The following is a 19,504-nucleotide window of genomic DNA, read 5'->3' as shown; positions in this document are numbered from 1 at the left end:
ATGAAATCGCTTTCCTTATTTCAAATTTAACCGCACGCATCAACTTTTATTAACTGTACCATACTTACATCGACTAGAAAATAAAATTTACAGTCTTTGTCAGAAACAGTCACTTGATTTTCAGTCGAAATATTGAAGCAACTAATACTACCAGCAGTGGTCCTGTTCAAACAATCTGTTTGATTCCCAAGAGAGAGCTAAAATTGATCGAATATAAATTGAGCATACGAATATATCCACAAAAAACTTACTGTATTTAACATAGACAATGCGTAAATAGAGACCGCCATGAGGAATGAAAATACTTGAGCAATATTTCTGTTTCGATGGATGTACATGGAGAATGCTTTGAGACGTCCGCAAACTCCCTGAAAAACTCCTATATTCATGTGGAAATAGATACGAAAATTGACTTACAATAAATCTGAAGTTCTTCGAATAAACTAAAATAGGAATCGACACAAGTAGAAATATAATAGGAAGTGAATATAGCAAAGCCTCGGAATTCCTGAAACGTAAAAGGTATTGACCATTACTTCGAATGCGAAAAAGACAGACTTACCATTTGATAATCAACGATTGTACGAAAAATATTGTCACGAAGCAAAAAGTTGAACAGAAAAAGTATAAACTCAACATCCTATCCCTTTCCAGAGCATACTGAAACGAAAATTGTATGTAATTTGTGAATTTGACAGTGTTCATTTGATTTCATCATAAATATACTTATGAAACTGTGTTATCTTTATTTGACTTGGGTAGGTTGAAATATACGTATGTAATATTTTGAGGGATTTACATATATCACAGAAAATTCATTTCCGCAGTTAAGGAGCATCTCTAGTGAGGATAGTTACCTTGGCTTCTTTCACAGTGTCTCTGAAACTCAGTAAAATACTCCTGCAATGCTCTGATCTCAATCTATCTATACTTCTAGCATCTATTGCTCGCATCAGATATTCGTTAACTTCATCATCGGTGTTTTTCAGCCGTTCTGGTGTTTCGTTGAAGCCAAGCCTGAAAGAAAGTGAAATATATCTATTGATATTTCTTGGTTTCGAATTTTTCGGACAGTGGTTCATAAACAGGTGGGTTCATAATTGAAATATTAATTGTAAAATTAATGTAGAATGTATGAATCCTATTATGCTTTCTGTGTTTTTACTAGTTTTGTTTTCGTATTCTTTGTGTTATAGAGTTTATTTTTTGTTGACTTATTCTATTTATTTGTTTTATATTTATGGTGTATTTTTGAATTTGTCACGAATATTTTATTAAGAATGAGTGCCCTTCTATTTGTATCGATGTGTTTTGAAAGGGAGTAAATCTTAGATGCTAAAATCAACATCGATTGTAGTTGATTCCTACAGAAAAACAGGAAAATTCGAATTTCGATCAAAGCTTTTTTTATCCAAATCGATCCATAGAGGTTTGTCGAGGTACAACACAAAGAAATATCGAAAGACATCGCCACCTTTAGAGCTCATTTATCGGAATTTATTCCGCTAAAGGGAGCGCAGACTTTGGGGATATGAAAATGAAAAACCTCTCATTGAATTTTATGCTTCGAGCAACGAAATGGCAATTTGAGAGCGTGAATTTTCGACGTATTACTGTCATTTCGAAATCACTCTACGGTGGCTGCGGTGTGATATACGAATATTGAAACAGATCAATAAAGCACCGATAATTTCCGTTTCATAATTGAATAACGATTCCTGATGGCATCAGTCATATCTCTCCACGTGTGCCATATAAATGGTGCCGCTGCTGGAAGATGGGAGAAGCTGGGGAAATTTCATTTATTGACAGTTGTGCTTTCAGCTGACTTTTTCAATGGAATGAAACCTGATAGATTTGAAAGAAGTTTTCTCATCACTCTCTTGCATGCTTTTTCCCCTCTTCTGTAAGAATTGCAATACGAAATAATATCTATAATCCATCCTAGACATTTGTTGATGTCCTAAAAGTATCAACCCAAGGACATACACGCACTAGTAAGACATTTATTTAATTCAGAAATGAACAGACAAGATGAGAGGAGTCCTTGTTCAACCAAGCCGAGCTTAATTCGATAAATTCAGTAAATTATTATTAGCCATTCGAGGATAATTCTCCGGAAAGTGAGGGGTTTTTATAGTATCCTTCGGTTTTATGTGTGTAACAGAGCTGATAACTGCTTCTCCGCGCTGGGCCTAATTTAACGTCTTTTCTTACCAGCAAACTACCCCCATCATCATTCTGTGTTTGCCGTTGTCCTCAAATTGCCCCGTTTAATACCCCTCGTCCCAATCATTTTCTCGCGTAATTCTGTCGCAAGACGACCCTATAAAAATATCATTGACCTTCCCCTTATTGACTACAAACTCCGAGTTCTGTCCCAAGTTGGACGCTGGCATCGGGAGCATCTATTTTAGACCTGATTTCATTTTCACGCAACTTCGATTTCGAGCTCCCTTCAATTTAGGTCCCGATGAAATTTTATAACCTATGAATCGGCCATTATTGAGTGTTTGTACCGGGTATGCGGGATAGTTTGTGAGCAAATAATATTCATGTTCTCCTATACTTGGTGCGAAGCTTTTTAACACAGAAGGGGATGTGTCATATTTTCTGCTACATCTCATAATCCTCAGATGCACTTTTGTGATGACGGATTTTGAAGAAGTTGAAGAATTCAAGGAACTCTTTGGTTTGAATAGTTTCGAGACAATATTCACAGATTTAGGAAGCTAAGGTTGAGAATAAGTGATAAGAACCATCGAAGATGTGCATAATATGCACATAATAATTCATTTTATGCATTTATTTAGTTGAAGACCAGTATCATTTTTCAGTGGGAGTTCAGGGTACCCCTATATCATTCCAAAACATGAAAAAAGAAGGAATAGGCAGCTACAACATAGATAATTCATAAATGCATTTCTGGGAAGATGATTCATCATTCCTTTCGTACGATTTTATTGATTGAAACAAATCTGATTAATGATGAAACAAGTGGGATAAATATTCCCACACGTTTTTTTAGCTTTTGCATTTTTGTCAAGACAGCTAGAATGGCATCCAATTAAAACCTGATGCCCTTGCTGAATCGACTTTCATTATAAAAGATCTTCTTCTCTAAAACCTACTGGCATATCTGAATAGTTTTCATTGCTACTGGAATATGATCCTTTTTCCATATTCACTACTTAAAGTTACATAGTGGAGTTCGACGCTATCCAGATAACAATGGAAATGGAAAAGAGTTTTATACGTCGACCGTGGAGCAGAAAAGTTAACCAATCTCGAAATGCTTGTTAAAACGAACCCAAGCTAAATGCGACGTGCTTGAAAAAGGGTAAATGCCTTATTTGGACGGAAATATCCCCTTTCTATGAAACAAACGTGCATAAAAGGATGTGTTCCCGACTATGTAACATCGTTATCATGCCGAAGCTGAAGAATAATCTCACATCACTGGATAGCATTCACATCGTTATTGTTGCGCAGAACGTAGCTGCAAAAATGACACAATAACGAAGGGAGTTTCGTATCAAACCAAGATGATAAATTTGCTGGAAAAACTGAACTTTCGAAAAAATATCGCTTCTTGAATCGATTTCCTTCGTAATCCTTTTGGAATCATTGAAAATTTTTGAATGAATCAAATTACAAGCAGCCAAATCTGTTGTGAAAACAAGTCTATGTTGTATTTGCCTAGAATTGATCCACCCTTTCACACCCAATCGCTCGGAGGGGCTATAAAAAGATATTTCCGAAAAGTTCATAAGAAGTTTTCTGATAAGAAAGTAGACTTTTCGTGTCCCAGAGACACTCGCCTAGACGTACACAAGCCGGAGGCAAAGAGGATAATGCAGACAGGTAAATGGTCCGGTTGTTGGCAAACTTTCTGCGAAATCTGGAGCGAATTCGAGTTCACTCCTGTGTGAACAAGTGGGGGAGAAGTCAAAACAAGCAGAAAGATTAATTGGAAATTCGGCTTTCGTCCGACTGATCGATATCACGTGTTATTTGTTTCAAAAATGCCCGTCCGTATGACCTACTTAATTTTATTCGCTTGGAAAAACGTGAATTGATTTTTTTATGGATATTTTCCCTGAGAATTATTCGTTATGTCACGACCAAATGGCCGCAATTTTAAAAGGGTCTTTTCAATAAAGAATTTGTAAAAATATTTTTTGAATAGGTTCACTCACTTGTTATGCTTTCCATGTTGAGATCCATGGCCCATCATTCTCATTTCTTTGGAAATATTACCATTCATTGATCGAGAATGAGATGTTGATGATCCCTGCAATCAATCAGTACAGTTTAGGATAAAATAAATTATCCTAGTCACCCAGAACATGAATTATAGAAAGCCTGATTTTTTTCTGAAAGCATTAGGAATCAGTGAGTTCATTCGCCATTTTGCAACTAGATATGTACACTGTAAATTAGCGTAAACCAGCCAAAGATATTACAATCTTTGAAACCATCTACAATTACTTGCATGTACATGATGAATGTTTATTATTATTATGTTCGAAATTAATTTTTATGATGCAGGGGGAAACCTGTTTTGCACAAATATATTTATCAATTGATAGAAAAAATGCCCTAGATAGGATATTTGTTGATTAGCCAACTTGTAAACACTGAAAACAAACAAAACATTCCTCGAGAACCTCTAACTTGTTTGGAATTCTTGAAGCGTGTCATTATTTACGAGTTACGAGAATTATCGAAGTTCAGAGCTTAAACTGGATAGTGAAGGCACATCTAGCATCTCTCGAACTTGTTGGCTCTTTGTTCCTAACCCGGTATAATTTACAGCTTTTTCGGTAGAAGGAGAATTATACTGATCAATGAAACGTTTGAGTCAACGCCTAACTTCATATTAACTCCAATATGATTCCGATAAATTCTTCCAGAAAATTATCATGACCAATTGAAGAGAGAAAGATAGTTTTTTTTTCGTTTTCCCCATTATGACCCATGGTTTGACCTTGTTTTGTCGTTGAGTGAATTCGAAGGAAAGTGGCTCATTATATTTGGATACTTTTCTCTTATACTTACTCCCCTATATGAAGGCGCTATAATGAGGTATGTATCGATGTTGTGATCCTTAAGGTATGAGTTTCTGTCACCACCATTTCCTGGTTCTACCACATAATCGTTACCCAAACATTTCAACGTTTCTTTGGTTATGTGCACTCTCCTGAAATTCAGCGAATTTTCGAGAATAAGCTCCCGAATTTTGTGCACATAATTTTCACTTACCCAGAGATTCCACCACTCTCCATGTGATTCGCAAGTGTTACATCGTTTGACCATACATCAAACTGCCATTTTCTTAGGCCTAGTACTCCACAGTGGACTCTTCCAGTGTGAATGCCCACTCGCATATTGACATTAACCGCCATTACTTCTCTCACTAGACTGAAAAAATCTTCAATTAAGCCTTAATGTATATCGAATACGAATATTTTATGCGACCTATTTGCTGAGAAGAAACACATATCACTTAATTATGTGACCCAACAAAATTTTCAGATGTTTAAACAATAACAAACCTACTGAAAGTCCTCCATTGTCGATTCTATTGCACACTTGCATATGGGTTATGAATCAATCAAATAGATTGAATTTTTTTTGAAAAATTGGTTTGGATCCTCCTGAGAATATTTAATTGGGAGAAACGTAATTATAATCAATTCAGTTCGGAGCGAATTCAATTAACAGTCACGTTCAAGGGAGCTATAAATTTTCAATTCCTCATTCTAATCCACTTGCTTTGTAGTTGCTCAGTGGCATTTGAGCTCTGAGTATTTCCATTTTCTCCTATCGGGAAAAGTCGTAGGATTGTAAGGAATTTTCATAATTGAGTAGTGAAGTCGATAATGAATAAAAAAATGAGATAGGAAAATTTTGAAGAATATAATCCTGAAACGGTTTTGAAATATGTGTTTTAGTAAGGGTTTTTGCCTGAATGATAAATTTTCTGAGTAATGAAGAATTTATTCGGTTAGTCACAAGAATCAACTCCAATTTTCTGGAATCGAGAATGATGAACCATCATGAAATAAAATCTAGAGAAAATATCAATAGAAAAAGATTCATAAGTCAAGATTGTTTAAAATACTACTGATACAGAAGCTATAGAGGTATCCATACAGAATGTAGCGATGGATTTATTTCATTTAGACCTGAAAGAATTAGAAAGAGTCTCTCGGATATGCATATTTCCATATGCCTTCCATGAGGCTAAGGACCTTCTCATCTTTTGATGAAAAAAAACTGCGTCCTCGTTGTGATAAACTTATCGCGAATTTTTTTCTTTTGTCGAGAAATCTGATAGTCCTCTTTGAGCCTTGTTATCATTTCAACGAAATTTGCCAAAAGAATATATTGCTATGGTCTTTTGATCTCACAAAGCAGGGGTGTCTCTCACGGAACAATATTAAAACCCAATCTTCTCTCTTTTATATTCTTCATGCTCATTTTACTCTATTTTGTGCCTGCCAGAATGAACCGGTCCTATCGCATTTCTGCGAAGATGGAGGTCTGGTGCCGCATAGAAAACTTGTCAAACTTTTTCTGTGAAGTTCTTCCGACTCCAGGAAAGAACCGAATGAATATTTGAACGGTTTTTTGCCGATGTCGAGAAAGAGCATTTCAGCGGAAGGTAAGGTTAAATTTTGTGTTTCTTTAGATTGCTCGAGTGGAATCAATGAATTATTACTCAGAGTGAAATATATGGACCGTTGTAGCTTTGAGTATTCAATGAATATTCAATGGTTGCAGTCACCTTTCGAGTAAATTCGTTAGTTCGCTGAGAATTTGATATTTTTTTGAAATTGAACTGAAGCGCTCTCAAGTGGATATGCAGGGTTGATTTTTCATTCCATAGGATAATTAATATCTAATATTTCTCACATTTTACAAGGTAATAAACTTGTAGTTATGTGTAACAACCTTCAATTTCTCTGAAATACAATGTGGAACTTACTGTTTGAGTTTTTCATGTATATTGGTCAGAGAAATTGTAAAAATTCGGAAAAACCTCATTGTGGACAAAATCGGATTATTAAACGGTCACAAACTTGAAGATTAAGGGACATAACACGAATATGAGCTGCGATATTTTGAAGCTAGCTTTCGTTTGAGTTCAAAGTTGAATAAAACCTAGAAAAAACAGTGAGAGTTGGTTTATCCACCCCCATATCTGCAATTATCTTGAGAGCATATAAAAACTTCATCAAAAAGGAAGTTCATCTTAATCACCGGTCCCTGAAACATTATATTCAGAAGAAAAAAGGATCGGAAGCAGAACGAAGTGGGGGTTAACTTTTGTAATATCAGCACGGGAGCGAAGTTTTAATGGTACATCTATCCCGCTTTTTCACGCTGATTTTGTCGGAGTATATTAAAATGGACGGACAGGTACACGACGCAAGGTGGTGAAAGTCATAATTCATTTAGGATTGAATGAACGACTCGAAAAGTTTTCAATGAATCTCTACGTGAAATTTGAGAGGTGAAATTTATGAAGTGTTGTTTAATGAAATTTCAACTGAAAGTCTCGAACAAATTTAATGAAGATGTAGGTTTCAATGTAGCTGAGTTCGCGATTATTCTGTCATAATTTGGCAGATAAAAGTGAAATTCAGGTTTCCGGCAAGCATAAAAGTACGTTTACTAATGACTGTTTGCACCGAAGAATTCGAGGCGTGTTCAACGTTAAGGTTCACTTATTTCTCTCGCTGATATCGATTGCATTCACTACAGGAATCACTGAAATAATGAGATATTTCAAGCTTAATTTTCTCCGCCACTGTTAGAAATGTATCTTGTTATCCCCAAATAATCTGGTTTATACACTGCGCAAAAAAATTAACGCACATTCTGAAAATCTCAATTTTAATGAAAGTTAACTCTACATTGACTTTATAACTTATTTTTTATGTTCTCTCGGGAAGGTTTTGAGCGAAACAAGACACATTAAATGGAAGAAAAATTCAGGATTTCACCGAATCTTATGTGAAAGAAGAGAAATGAACAATTTTCAAAATATTGAAATGCTGATAAGTGATTTAATACTTGGTATTTCCACCCCTTGCGTTAATTACAGCTCGGCAACGACGGTTCATACTCAAAATGAGTGATCTTAAAATGTTCTGATCTAATACTTCCCAGATTTCTCCGAGTTGGATTCCTAAGTCATTAAGAGTAGCTGGATGACCTTCTATTGAGGTTTTCCCAAACCTGCTCAATCGGATTGAGATCTGGACTTCTTGCTGGCCATTCTATTCGAGAGACTTCAACCTCTTCAAGGTACTTCTGAACGATGCGCGCACGATGGGGTCTGGCATTATCGTCCATAAAAATGAAATTTTCACCAATGTATGAGGCAAATGACACTAAATGCTCTTCAAGAATGTTCCTTATATACTCATCAGCATTCATAGCTCCATTATCAACGACCACTAGGTCTGTGCGAGCAGTCAAAGATATTTCACCCCATACCATAATCGATTCTCCCCCGAAACCTGTAGTATTCAGAAAATTGCACTGAGCATATCTTTCATGTGGACGTCTGTATACAAGGGAACGTCGATCACAATGGTAGAGGCAGAATCTAGAATCATCTGTGAAGAGAACTGTTTCCCAATCGGCCTCTTCCCAATGGATATGCTCATCTCTCGCAAAATCCAAACGCGCCCTTCGATGGGCTGGGGTAAGAGCTGGGCCTCTTGCCGCGACACGAGGCCTTAAATCATATTCTCTGAGGCGATTTCTTATTGTCTGAGTGCTAATTTGCACCTCATGAGTTTGCTCAAGCTGAATTTGAAGGAGGCGAGCGGTTGCAAACCGTTGTCTCAACGAAGAAACTCTCAAGTAACGTTCTTGAATAGTAGTTGTTACCCGTGGTCTACCCTGTCCTGGTCTTCGGACATTCATACCTGTCTCCCTGAATCGCTGCAACATTCTGGACACACTTGTATGGGAAACTCCAAACCTTTCTGCAATTCTTGTGTATGTCCACCCTTCATCTCGCAAAACTACCGCTTGGGCACATTCCTCTTGCGTCAAATTGCGTGTTTCGCGTTGCATAGCGATCGAGTGTGAAAAATCAAACGAAAGAAAAACTATTGATCACTAGAATTGATCGAGGACAACTGATTTCAGAATGGAGCCAATACATTCAAAATCTGATAATATCATCTTTTTTTATGCTGGGAAAAAACATCTGTATTGAAGAAAACCGTTGAAAGTGGATAACATATCCATGCATAATTCTGATAAAAATAATTATCATTGTGAACACTTTCAGTTGTAGAATAAATTTGAGATTTCCATAATGTGCGTTAATTTTTTTGCGCAGTGTATTAAATGGGTCATCAATGATCCTTACTCCTTTGAATTTCCAATGAAGGACTCGTAAGATAAATGATAAAAAATTAAATAAATTCAAAATCTAATATCAGACGGAATAGGTAGAGATCAATCAGGTTGAACCAGCCGCAGTTTCGTCTCGAGCGTCTTTGATTGATTCACCCGCGTTCATTAGGTTAATAGCTCAATATTTGGGGTCCTGAAATCACGGACTACTACTTACGCTATGGCATCAATCATGTCTAGTCCCATTTCTACCGTGCATTGAGCGTGATCTGGTCTGGCTTCTGGCAAGCCGGAAACGCAATAGTAGCAGTCACCCAGGAGCTTAATTCTGAGACAATGGTGTTCAGCAGCCAAACGGTCGAACCTGGAACGATTAATTAACACGGGTAGGTATTTGAGACAATATTACATCTGTAGGAAATTAACTAGTTATGTTTGCTTTCGTCGTAGAGACTGTGGAAGGTTCAATGTTCAGCCTGTTGACTGAGGTTAGGGTATCTTTTTCCTCCCCCACATAAAGGCGTATTTGTGAATTAACAGTATCAGAAAAATAAAAAAACATTAGTCTTGAAAAATTCGTTGGGGTTTAGATTTTCAATTAAGCTCAGTTTACCATGTGAAAATGAAAAAAAAATTTTGATAAAATTGGAACCCCACTTTTAATTGACGATAGTGTCGGTGTATTTAAAGTTACAATCATCAAAAAGCAGTGGAATACCAGAAACTATTCGGGTTATGGTCACAGAAATATGATATTAAATATTTCGAATTGGAACAGCAATTAATCTTTGCATTTTATAATTATTCATCGAATTTCGGGAATGGTTATTCCCAATTTCCGGCGTTCAGTTTATTCATCCGGTACAACGGCTGATACATTTGGTTTAGATTCCACAGGATATATCCGTTCCAGATCAATTTGCAGAAGAGTAACGTTCTGCTATTAAATATATTCAATTATTCTATCCGTATCTGATATCTGTGATTTTAATGCTCATGTACTGACGAGAAATTATTTTTGCCTTGTCGTTGTCAGTTTTGCGGCTAAAAATAACGGATGTTGAGTCTTGAATGAAATGCGATATGATGGCATGCCACAAAACATTGGTTCTTCAAGCTGAAATTCTGAAGAAACGGTTCTCTTTATAAGGAGGTTTGTCAGAAATTTCGGCATTCGAACTCCAATTTTGAATCAGCAACTACCAGAAAATGTTGAAACAATTTAATATATTCTTGGATCACCAATGAAATATAAAATTTTTTGAGAAAACAATTAGTATATCTATCATGTAACGAATGAAATAGTACCTGCGCATTCGCGCATTCGCCAATTTGCAACGCGGGCACTGGCCCAAAAAGGAAATACTATTCACATAAAGTCACAAATTTCGAGTGGCGTATCTTCCAGGAAAATTATCGTAGATATAAATGTGGTACATATTTTGAACTCTGAGAATTTCATCCAGCTCGGCATAACCGTTCGATCTTGAGGAAGTTTTAACTGAACCCAACTTCTTGGGAATTTTTCGAAGGTCATTTTTCGAGTAATGTATCTTCCAGGAAAATTATCGTAGATCTAAACGTGATACATATTCTGAAAGAGCAACTCTTCTTGTAATAAATCTGAGAACTTCATCCATTTCGGCACAACCGTTCGGTCTTGCGGAAGTTTTAACTGAACCCAACTTTTTAGGAATTTTTCGAAGGTCATATTTAAAGTAATTTTTCTTCCAGAAAAATTATCGTAAATCTCAACGTGATACATATTCTGGAAGAGCAAATCTTCTAGTAATTAATCTGAGAACTTAATCCATTTCGACACAACCATTTGGTCTTGAGGAAGTTTGAACTGAACCCAACTTTTTGGGAATTTTTCGAAGTTCATCTTCAGAGTAATTTATCTTCCAGGAAAATTATCGTAGATCCAAACGTGATACATATTCTGAAAGAGCAACTCTTCGAGTAACAAATCTGAGAACTTCATCCATCTCGACTTAACCGTTCGGTGTTGACGAATTCTCAAGTGAAATTCGCAATTTTTAAGACATGCCATTTCCTAGATGAAAATCTCAACGATGGGAGATAGGCTTTCGAAACTATTCGCATTAGATTCAGTCTGTTCGAAAGTCTATATTCTCATGCCAAAATTTTAAATATCTGTCCCAGTTTAGGAGAAAATAATTTTTTTTTGTTTTTCCACTTTTCATTTTCGAGTTGACTTCGAAGAGCTCTCTGGGGTGCAATTCTCTAGTGAATCATCAACTGTTTAGTTTTCTAGAATCTTCAAAACAAATTCTATGCACTCCATATCCTAAGACAGTAATAGGACATCCTGATTTTCAGACAGAGTATCAAATAGGTCATTCCAGGGGGGTCTAACCACCTGCTCATTTTTGACCCAAAAAATCGAGATTTTCGAAATCGAGTTTTTATGCTAAGGTGTTGCCTAAACAATGCTGACTACATATCTAATCGGAAATCCCAATTTGAATAGACGAATATTACAGGAGATATCGAAGATTGAAATTCGCAGTTTTTTTAGAATACCTTTTCGGAGATGAAAATCTGAACTAAGAGAAATAGGCTTTCGAAATTACTCGCAATAGATCAACGAGCATTGATATATCATGTAGCAATCCATGTTCTCTAACTCCCTCACTTAGTCATCTATCAATCTGTCATAATTAATTAATGGGTCATTTTGAGAGCCAATCTTGCTCTCTTATTGAGACACCCTTGAGGACAGCAATAGTCAACCCCTGCCCTATGCTAGTATCCGAATTTTGCACGTTTTCTATTGATTGTAAGTTCCTCATCCAAAGCATATTCTGCGAAGGCTACCAAAGACAAGGTACTCTATCATCAGATGATTCTCCTCCCCACAGAATCAACACTTTTCCTCCTAGCGATGATAGAGAACTTTCTCCCTTCTGCAGCTATCGTCATATTGACTACTTCATGTTCATCTCCGATAACGTCATCATTTCAATGGGATAGACGCGATCTGTCATCCACATATCAGGATTGATCTCAAGGGATTAATGGACCCCTATGCCGATAGGCGAATAATTCAGCTCCCTGAAATCGATAAATCCATCGAGGGATCATGTAACATTTGCAGTTATCAAAGCTTGCTTCCACAGGAAGGTATTCGGACAATCGCATTTATTTTCGTATGATGAATGACATGGAAGTTATGTATTTGATATAAGGCAATTTTCTCATCAGCAACTCACGATACAAGGCTAAGGTCGCACTCTAATGAAACATCCCCTAAATGTATAATCTACAACCCATTAATTATATGCTGTAATAATTATGTCGCATGAAAATTGTTATGAATGTGTCGTATTCTCCATCTTCACCCACCGAAACGATCTTATCTTGGCAAATAAATCGATTTCCATCATCAATCTCGGATATTCCTCCTAATGGACTTCTGGAGTATCCCGCAGTCGAAAAACTATTAGATACTTAGCCAGTTAACGATGTTAAGCCATCTCGGCACGTGTATAAACGGGTATGTTCAACCCTCGCGTCGCGGGTTCACTTGCCTGCTTGCTTTATTCGCTCAAGGATTGATTTTCTTATTGAGTTACGACCGTAGTGGGATGATATTGCGGCTCAAAAGGGGATGAAAGGATTTAACGTACCAATCGTCGAGTAATTGAAGCTGCTTCGGTGTAGATGAAACCCGCCACCTGTACCTACTACGTTTTTTTTCAGATAATCGATAAACGAGAAAAGGCCAACTATCAAAGTAAGACATGAGGATTCCTAAAAGGAATTTACTAGAGACTGTTCACATTTTTGATTAATTATTTTCAATGATGGAACATGAAGAGAATTATAATTTAATATAACCCCTGAGATTATGGGAATTCGGTTTTGTTTATTTGCTCAAAATACTTCCAAACTCTCTCAGTCATCTAGAGAAACAAAAATCATTCGTTGTTTTCTTTAAAGGCTGTGAGATTTTCTTCCGAAAACGTCCATAGTGGAAACAGTCCACTTCAAAACATAGAATTATGAAGGTATACCACATGCCGTTAACAGTGTCTTGCAGAAAAATTCAATAGTAAAAAGATATGCTTTATACCTGGGTGTTTTCGATTTTTGTGAACAAAAAAAATACTCCATTCACTTTTATTTTAGCACTCGGTTGGCCATGGAAATTTGACACATTTCACTCTGTATAGTACGAAAATGTGGGTTTATGAAGCTTGTCAAAACATTTTTGGGTTTTGATTGATATTACGTATTTATCACAATATCGAATCTCTTCAGAAAATATGAAGTCGAAAATATGTGACGAACATAATTGAAGTTTATAGTTTATACAAACTGATTGAAGGCATACCAAATCCAGTTATTTGCATGAAAAATACAAGAGATCAGTATAATATCATAATATGCACTAGCTTGAGGAGAGTTAATGTTCGTTATCTTTTTTGGCTGAAGTTTGAATACGTTACATCAGTTGTAGATTTCAAAAATATTAACCCGAAGATGAAATGCATATGATGCAGTGGTTGGGAATGGGTATCTCCCGAAGGAATTAACGGATAATTACAAGAATGTTAAATTCTTGAACAAAAATCTTCTTGCATCAATGTAAGTAAAAGGAATTAAAGGAAGTTTCAAGACAAGATGAACTTCATCTTTGGACAAAAATTTCACATGAATAAGTAATCAACAGGACAACTGGCGCGTATTTGTGGCTGTTCATCTTAATACATTGATATAATAATAATAATTAGGTATTTATTGGTACCTTAAGACATTTACAATGTATAGGACAAATCAAATGAAATATAGAAAAATCAATTTTCGGGAACTTATTCTACGATGACATTCATCGAAAATCCTGTAGTAAACTATTCGAAATAATTCACTCAAACATAAAATTCTCAAATGCCACCACTTTTTTGGGTCTCCCAATAGAAGGAAATACTTTGTCATCCTCTTCATTCACAATCTTTCTGATTGTGGAAATATTCAGCTGAAATATAAGTCGTTTAGATTCAGATGAAACTTTATATAAATTCTCTTGCATTGAATATGTTCGCTACCGTCTGACGTATTGTGGATTTTAGAATATGAGGGTATAACTACTTATTTGAATGAGCGGACCTGAATTCTAAATAGCACTTCCTGAAACCCTGTCTCTTTTTTCAATTCCGTTCAGCATTTTCGTAATACAAATTGATATTAATTGTGGCAACGGCGTTATGACATTAACGACATTTCATGAGTGCCAACCTTAAGCCGTTCTAGTTACAAAAACTTGAGAAAATTACTTCATGGCCAACCGACTGCTAAAATAAATGTGAATGGATTATACATGCATCCTCGATCCTAATCATGTATTGTCGGTAACTGAAGAACACTATAGGTACATGTGCATTAAAATCATCGACTATATTGAATGTGTCAAGGAAAAAATAAAGGATTCTTATGAAGATATTGAGCTATGTGCCCTGAATAGATACTTTGAAGAATTTAAAAAAAAACGAAAAAATATTGAAAGGTATATTAACTCTTACTAGAGCCAACAAGCATGATTTCACTCGAAATCCAGCTCAAATCATCAATTTTATCCGCCCAATTAATATTTGTTGACTCTTCAACGATTTTATCTGAAACCTCAGTTATATTTACGGGCAGATTTCAGCGAAAAAGTACCTCTGCACGAAACGCTATCCACCGAAAACAGAAGAGATTTAATTGACACTTAAATCCTTCCAACAATACCGAATATTGGCGGAGCTTTTCAGAGTGTACCTTAAATGAATTTATTAACGGTGCTGAAGAGGATAAGCACTCACCTGGCAAACAATTCGTTGAGAATTCTAACAAGCTCTTCAGCTGTACATTGATCGGACAGGGTCGTGAATCCGCAGATGTCGGCAAAGAGGATGCTGGAAAATTTAACCCTCAGTTGATTCTGGCCTCAGAGAGATTTGATGAGATAGTCAAAGCAAGAACGGATTAGTCCAGAACACTTTGCAAAAAACCAGACAAAAAGAGTAGAAATATTAATTATAGACACAAATATTAATTATATTATATTTTTCTGAACTGTACACGATGATCATATGAGCACATTTGAAAGTTACTCCAAATCTTCGAGGTATTGAGTGGAAAAAACACCTGAATATATCGAAATTTCAATATTGAATGCGGTTCAGCAGTCTTCTTTGCAAACTGAAAAATAAACCAATATATCAATAGGCTCACCTTACATTTTCATGTCTTTGTATATAAATCTTGTGAAATTGCTCTTTCTTTGGCTTGCCAGCAATATCAGCTTTCATCTCCATAGCTACATGGCGGGGAAGTACAGAAAGCAAAAGGCGCTCCTGAAAAATGAGCGACAAAAAAGAGATTATATTCAAATCGGATTATTTTCAGGAAAATTCTCAATTTTGCAACACATTGAACGTTTTCTCAAGTCTTGCTTTCCTCTACCTCGAAGTCTTGAGTTTCATATCAAGACTGACAAAAGACCCTTCTCTTAAGCTAGTTCATCCATTAGGGCGACTCATAAAAAAGGTATTACTCATCGAATACAATTTTTTTCTGCGTTGTTTCATATCACGAACAAATTACCACCCAATGGTGGTATAGACTCACGGCCAGAATTTCGCTCACCTGTTGTTGGTTCTCCCTCTGAATTTTCAATCTAGCTTCGATACATTGTCGAGTTTCCAAGAAAGCTTTCCTTTGGGCAACCTCTCGAGGATAGTGAGTGCATATTCCAGCCACGTTGCCACAGAAAAGAATTGCCAGACAGCAAATAATCTGAAATGTCACCCGTCTGTTCAGTAAGCACCAGACGACATTTAATTATGAGAAAGAGACACCAAGTACTCAGACCATCCATTTCGAATAGATGTAACGAGGATGAGGGAATTAAAAACGTGATTTGAGATCTTCATGGCTGTGATTTCTCCTCGAAGTTAGGAATTAGTTCGGTGCACTGAAAACGCGAAAAACTCGGCGAACTATTTATTTAGCAGGAACTAAGAATACGATATCTCTGAGTTCTTTCCTCATTTCGTTTTTTCATCTATTGACAACTTTCCAAGGAAATATTTTTCAAGATATAAGAAGCCTCAGTGAAAATTTGACAAATATGAATATATAACAGTAACATTTTCTAATGCCCTGACTCCCTGCCTTTTTATAGTAGGTTCTCGATTCTATATTGGATCTGAAATAATCTTCCTTGTAACCTAAAAGTAAGAAAGATTCGACTCTTCTGATTACTTGGCAAAAAACCAAAAAAGGCACTTCTGTTTTGCCGAACTGTTGATTTTCAACAACCCTCAGTCACCAGTGACATGCTTGTTTATATTTCCGATGAATGAAAGTTAAATAAATAACTACGGATGGGCATTCAAGCGCTTTCCACCGAAGCTGAGTCCGAAGCGATGGAAAATTGGAAATTTCAGCCAACTGAAATATTGACCATCGGATTCTCGACATTCCTTGTTTATCCATTCGATATAATTCAATCGGATATATGTATTTCAAGTTCCTATCAATAGCTTCCGATTTCATGGATTCCATTCCATGTTTACAATGATTCAGAATTTTATTGAGATAGGGAACGGTATGTTTTTGATCGGGGATTACTAATAAAGGTTTTCCCAGAATTCTTCCAACACAGAAGGATTTATGTATCTGAAATAAGCATAAAAAAGTTTAATCCTTCTCAAATAATCACGGATTGGTGGAATTCAAAATAGTGGATCAAGGGTTGAAAATATCTCACACAAAGTTCCTCACTGTCCAGATGTGACTTTTTTGTTCCTTTCTTTTCAATTTTATTACTTCATTCATTTCACAGGAATACTTTTCATATTCAAGTGAACGGATTGAACTGTTACATGTCAACTCGTCAGCCATAGTGTGATCACTAGTGCATACCTGGATTATTTTCCATCCCCACTGGAGCCTAAGTGGCGAACAAAATCGAGGAAAATACGATGGTATCTCTACAAGATAAAAGAGAAAATCCACTCACCTCTGGGATCGCCACCAAATAACCGGCATAGTAAACTAACATCATTTGGGAGAGAGCTAGTATAATTCCAGCCAGAAGAGCATCTTTCAACCTAATTGGCATCAGGGCATATGTCAAGTACGTGAACACAAGGCAGAATGTCGTCCCCAATAATGGACGTTCTTGCTCGCAGAAAACAGTCACACATACCTGGAAAAAAGATTGGGTTTTATCCCTGGCGGAATTAACGTTTGAGTTAATGTTGCGAAAACTACATTAATGGCTTACGTTGGACTTGAATGAATGTTTATTCACGATTTACTAACTTAATGGGAAGAGTTGTTTGGATGAAAACATTGTAGAATCTTAGATTATCTATTGAAATGCTAAAAGTTAATAATTTCAATAGTTTCATAAGTGATATCGATATCAACCCGCGCATTCGGTATTTTGCAATAATAACTGTATTTCAACGAAAATTATCCTGTTTCATTCAGCAGAAATTCAAGGATTGATTAATGAAAAGTTTCCTTTTCGTTTTCTTTAACGTTAACTTTGAAATATACTAATATAAGAAGCTTTTTTAACTGTCCTTCATTACAAAAGCGATATAATTAAACAGGAGATGAACAGACAGATTTTAGTTTTGATATTTGAGTGTATTGTACGTGGAAAAATACCAGATTGATCGATATACGCTGCAAAATTCAGCATTATAGAAGAAACTAGAAGAAAGATAAAACACTCACCTCCAGTGTGACGAAAGTCACCAAGATGAAGTACGAAATTATAATAAGATACACTTCATTCATGGCTGGTTTAGAGAGGATTCCCAGGAGAACTGCAACAAAATTTTGAGTCAGAGTTTTGTGGGATGGATTCCCACAACATTTTTTTATTTAATATAACTCAGAGGGAAAATTGGAACTTACAATGCGTAACAATGCGTCTCAAACTGAATTGAAATGGTGACTGAAAATGGTTGACTAGATATGACTGATTACTGACTGAAATTCATACTTGTCACGTATCAATTCGTATCATTTTAAACAAGTCCTCAGGCATGAAACGCGTAATTGTTATACTGACTAGTAGATTGGTGAAATACAGTGAATTTCCACCCCTCATTTATAAAACGCATTGTAAGTGTTAACTAGACTTGAATTTACGAGTTTGACAGACAAACCAACCAATAAGATTCGAGATGTCTCTTATACACTGAGCCAGAATCAAAAAAGGACGATTTTCAGCGATGTTAATGGACCATCTCTCAAGGTTATCGTTACAAAAACATTTTTGTCAAACCGTATTCCGCTGCTATAATTCCAGTCAATTTTAGCCCTTTTCAGCAGGTTAGGTTAGATTAGGTGAGGTTCGGTTAGGTTAGGTTGGTTTCCAGAAGGTTAAACAGAATTTTTTGCAAAATATTTGGAATGTTCATTGCCATGACATTATATTATTTTTGAAGGAACCTGCTTTGAAGGCAGAACGAAAAATACAATGAATATCAGGCCACAAGGTTATTCACGCAGTATCCACTGCCAGTGTCTACAGAACCGAAGTTTTTTTTCCGAAATACTCTGAATTGTATTCATGTAGAGTCATTCGGGGTAACTGAGCGCAGTGGGTAAGTGTGCGCAGTGCGTATATCTCGACTATGCAATGTATGAAAGAGGGGTTCATTTGGGTGAAGCAAGGGCGCAGAATCGCCATATTAGTTTTTCATAGGAGTGCGCCGTGCCACGTTTCTTTAACTTTTTATTTGCAATCAATCAAATTCACTAGTTTTCTTGTTAATTTTTAGCATCTCTGCAAATTCCGGTAGAAGTTCCGAGTCCCTCAGTGTTAAACAATATTTTATTCGATCATTGGCATATTAATCTAAATATATAATAAAAAATTTTAGGTTCTCTTAGCTGCTTAACTCTATAAGAACGTCAATTCAAATTTTGGCTTACTGGGGAAAGTGTGCGCGGGTAAGTGTGCGCATAGATTCATTATAAGGGCATTAGTTCAGTGAGGAATAAATTATGACATTGTTGATTTTCTTGGTTAAGACTCGATCCATATTGTCCTATTTGTTCAGAAAAATATGAAGAGCCACCA

General features: G+C 36.2%; 1 protein-coding gene across 1 annotated transcript in view; it reads right to left on the bottom strand.

Annotated features, from left to right (window-relative positions):
• Positions 1 to 19,504, bottom strand: part of LOC123311554 (adenylate cyclase type 6) — a 59,536-nt gene that overhangs the window by 6,306 nt on the left and 33,726 nt on the right. The window contains exons 6-19 of the mRNA XM_044895590.1: positions 18,148 to 18,239; positions 17,420 to 17,608; positions 16,042 to 16,191; positions 15,628 to 15,749; positions 15,216 to 15,308; positions 9,605 to 9,751; positions 5,266 to 5,424; positions 5,062 to 5,203; positions 4,200 to 4,294; positions 858 to 1,017; positions 563 to 660; positions 418 to 508; positions 252 to 368; positions 69 to 197 (exon numbers count right to left, since the gene is read on the bottom strand). Of these exons, the coding sequence (XP_044751525.1) occupies positions 69 to 197; positions 252 to 368; positions 418 to 508; positions 563 to 660; positions 858 to 1,017; positions 4,200 to 4,294; positions 5,062 to 5,203; positions 5,266 to 5,424; positions 9,605 to 9,751; positions 15,216 to 15,308; positions 15,628 to 15,749; positions 16,042 to 16,191; positions 17,420 to 17,608; positions 18,148 to 18,239 (1,784 nt within the window). The remainder of the gene's footprint in view (positions 1 to 68; positions 198 to 251; positions 369 to 417; positions 509 to 562; positions 661 to 857; positions 1,018 to 4,199; positions 4,295 to 5,061; positions 5,204 to 5,265; positions 5,425 to 9,604; positions 9,752 to 15,215; positions 15,309 to 15,627; positions 15,750 to 16,041; positions 16,192 to 17,419; positions 17,609 to 18,147; positions 18,240 to 19,504) is intronic.

The sequence above is a fragment of the Coccinella septempunctata genome, chromosome 4, assembly GCF_907165205.1.
Source record: "Coccinella septempunctata chromosome 4, icCocSept1.1, whole genome shotgun sequence".
In the NCBI taxonomy this organism is placed as follows: domain Eukaryota; kingdom Metazoa; phylum Arthropoda; class Insecta; order Coleoptera; family Coccinellidae; genus Coccinella; species Coccinella septempunctata.
This window is presented reverse-complemented; position numbering and strand designations above follow the sequence as displayed.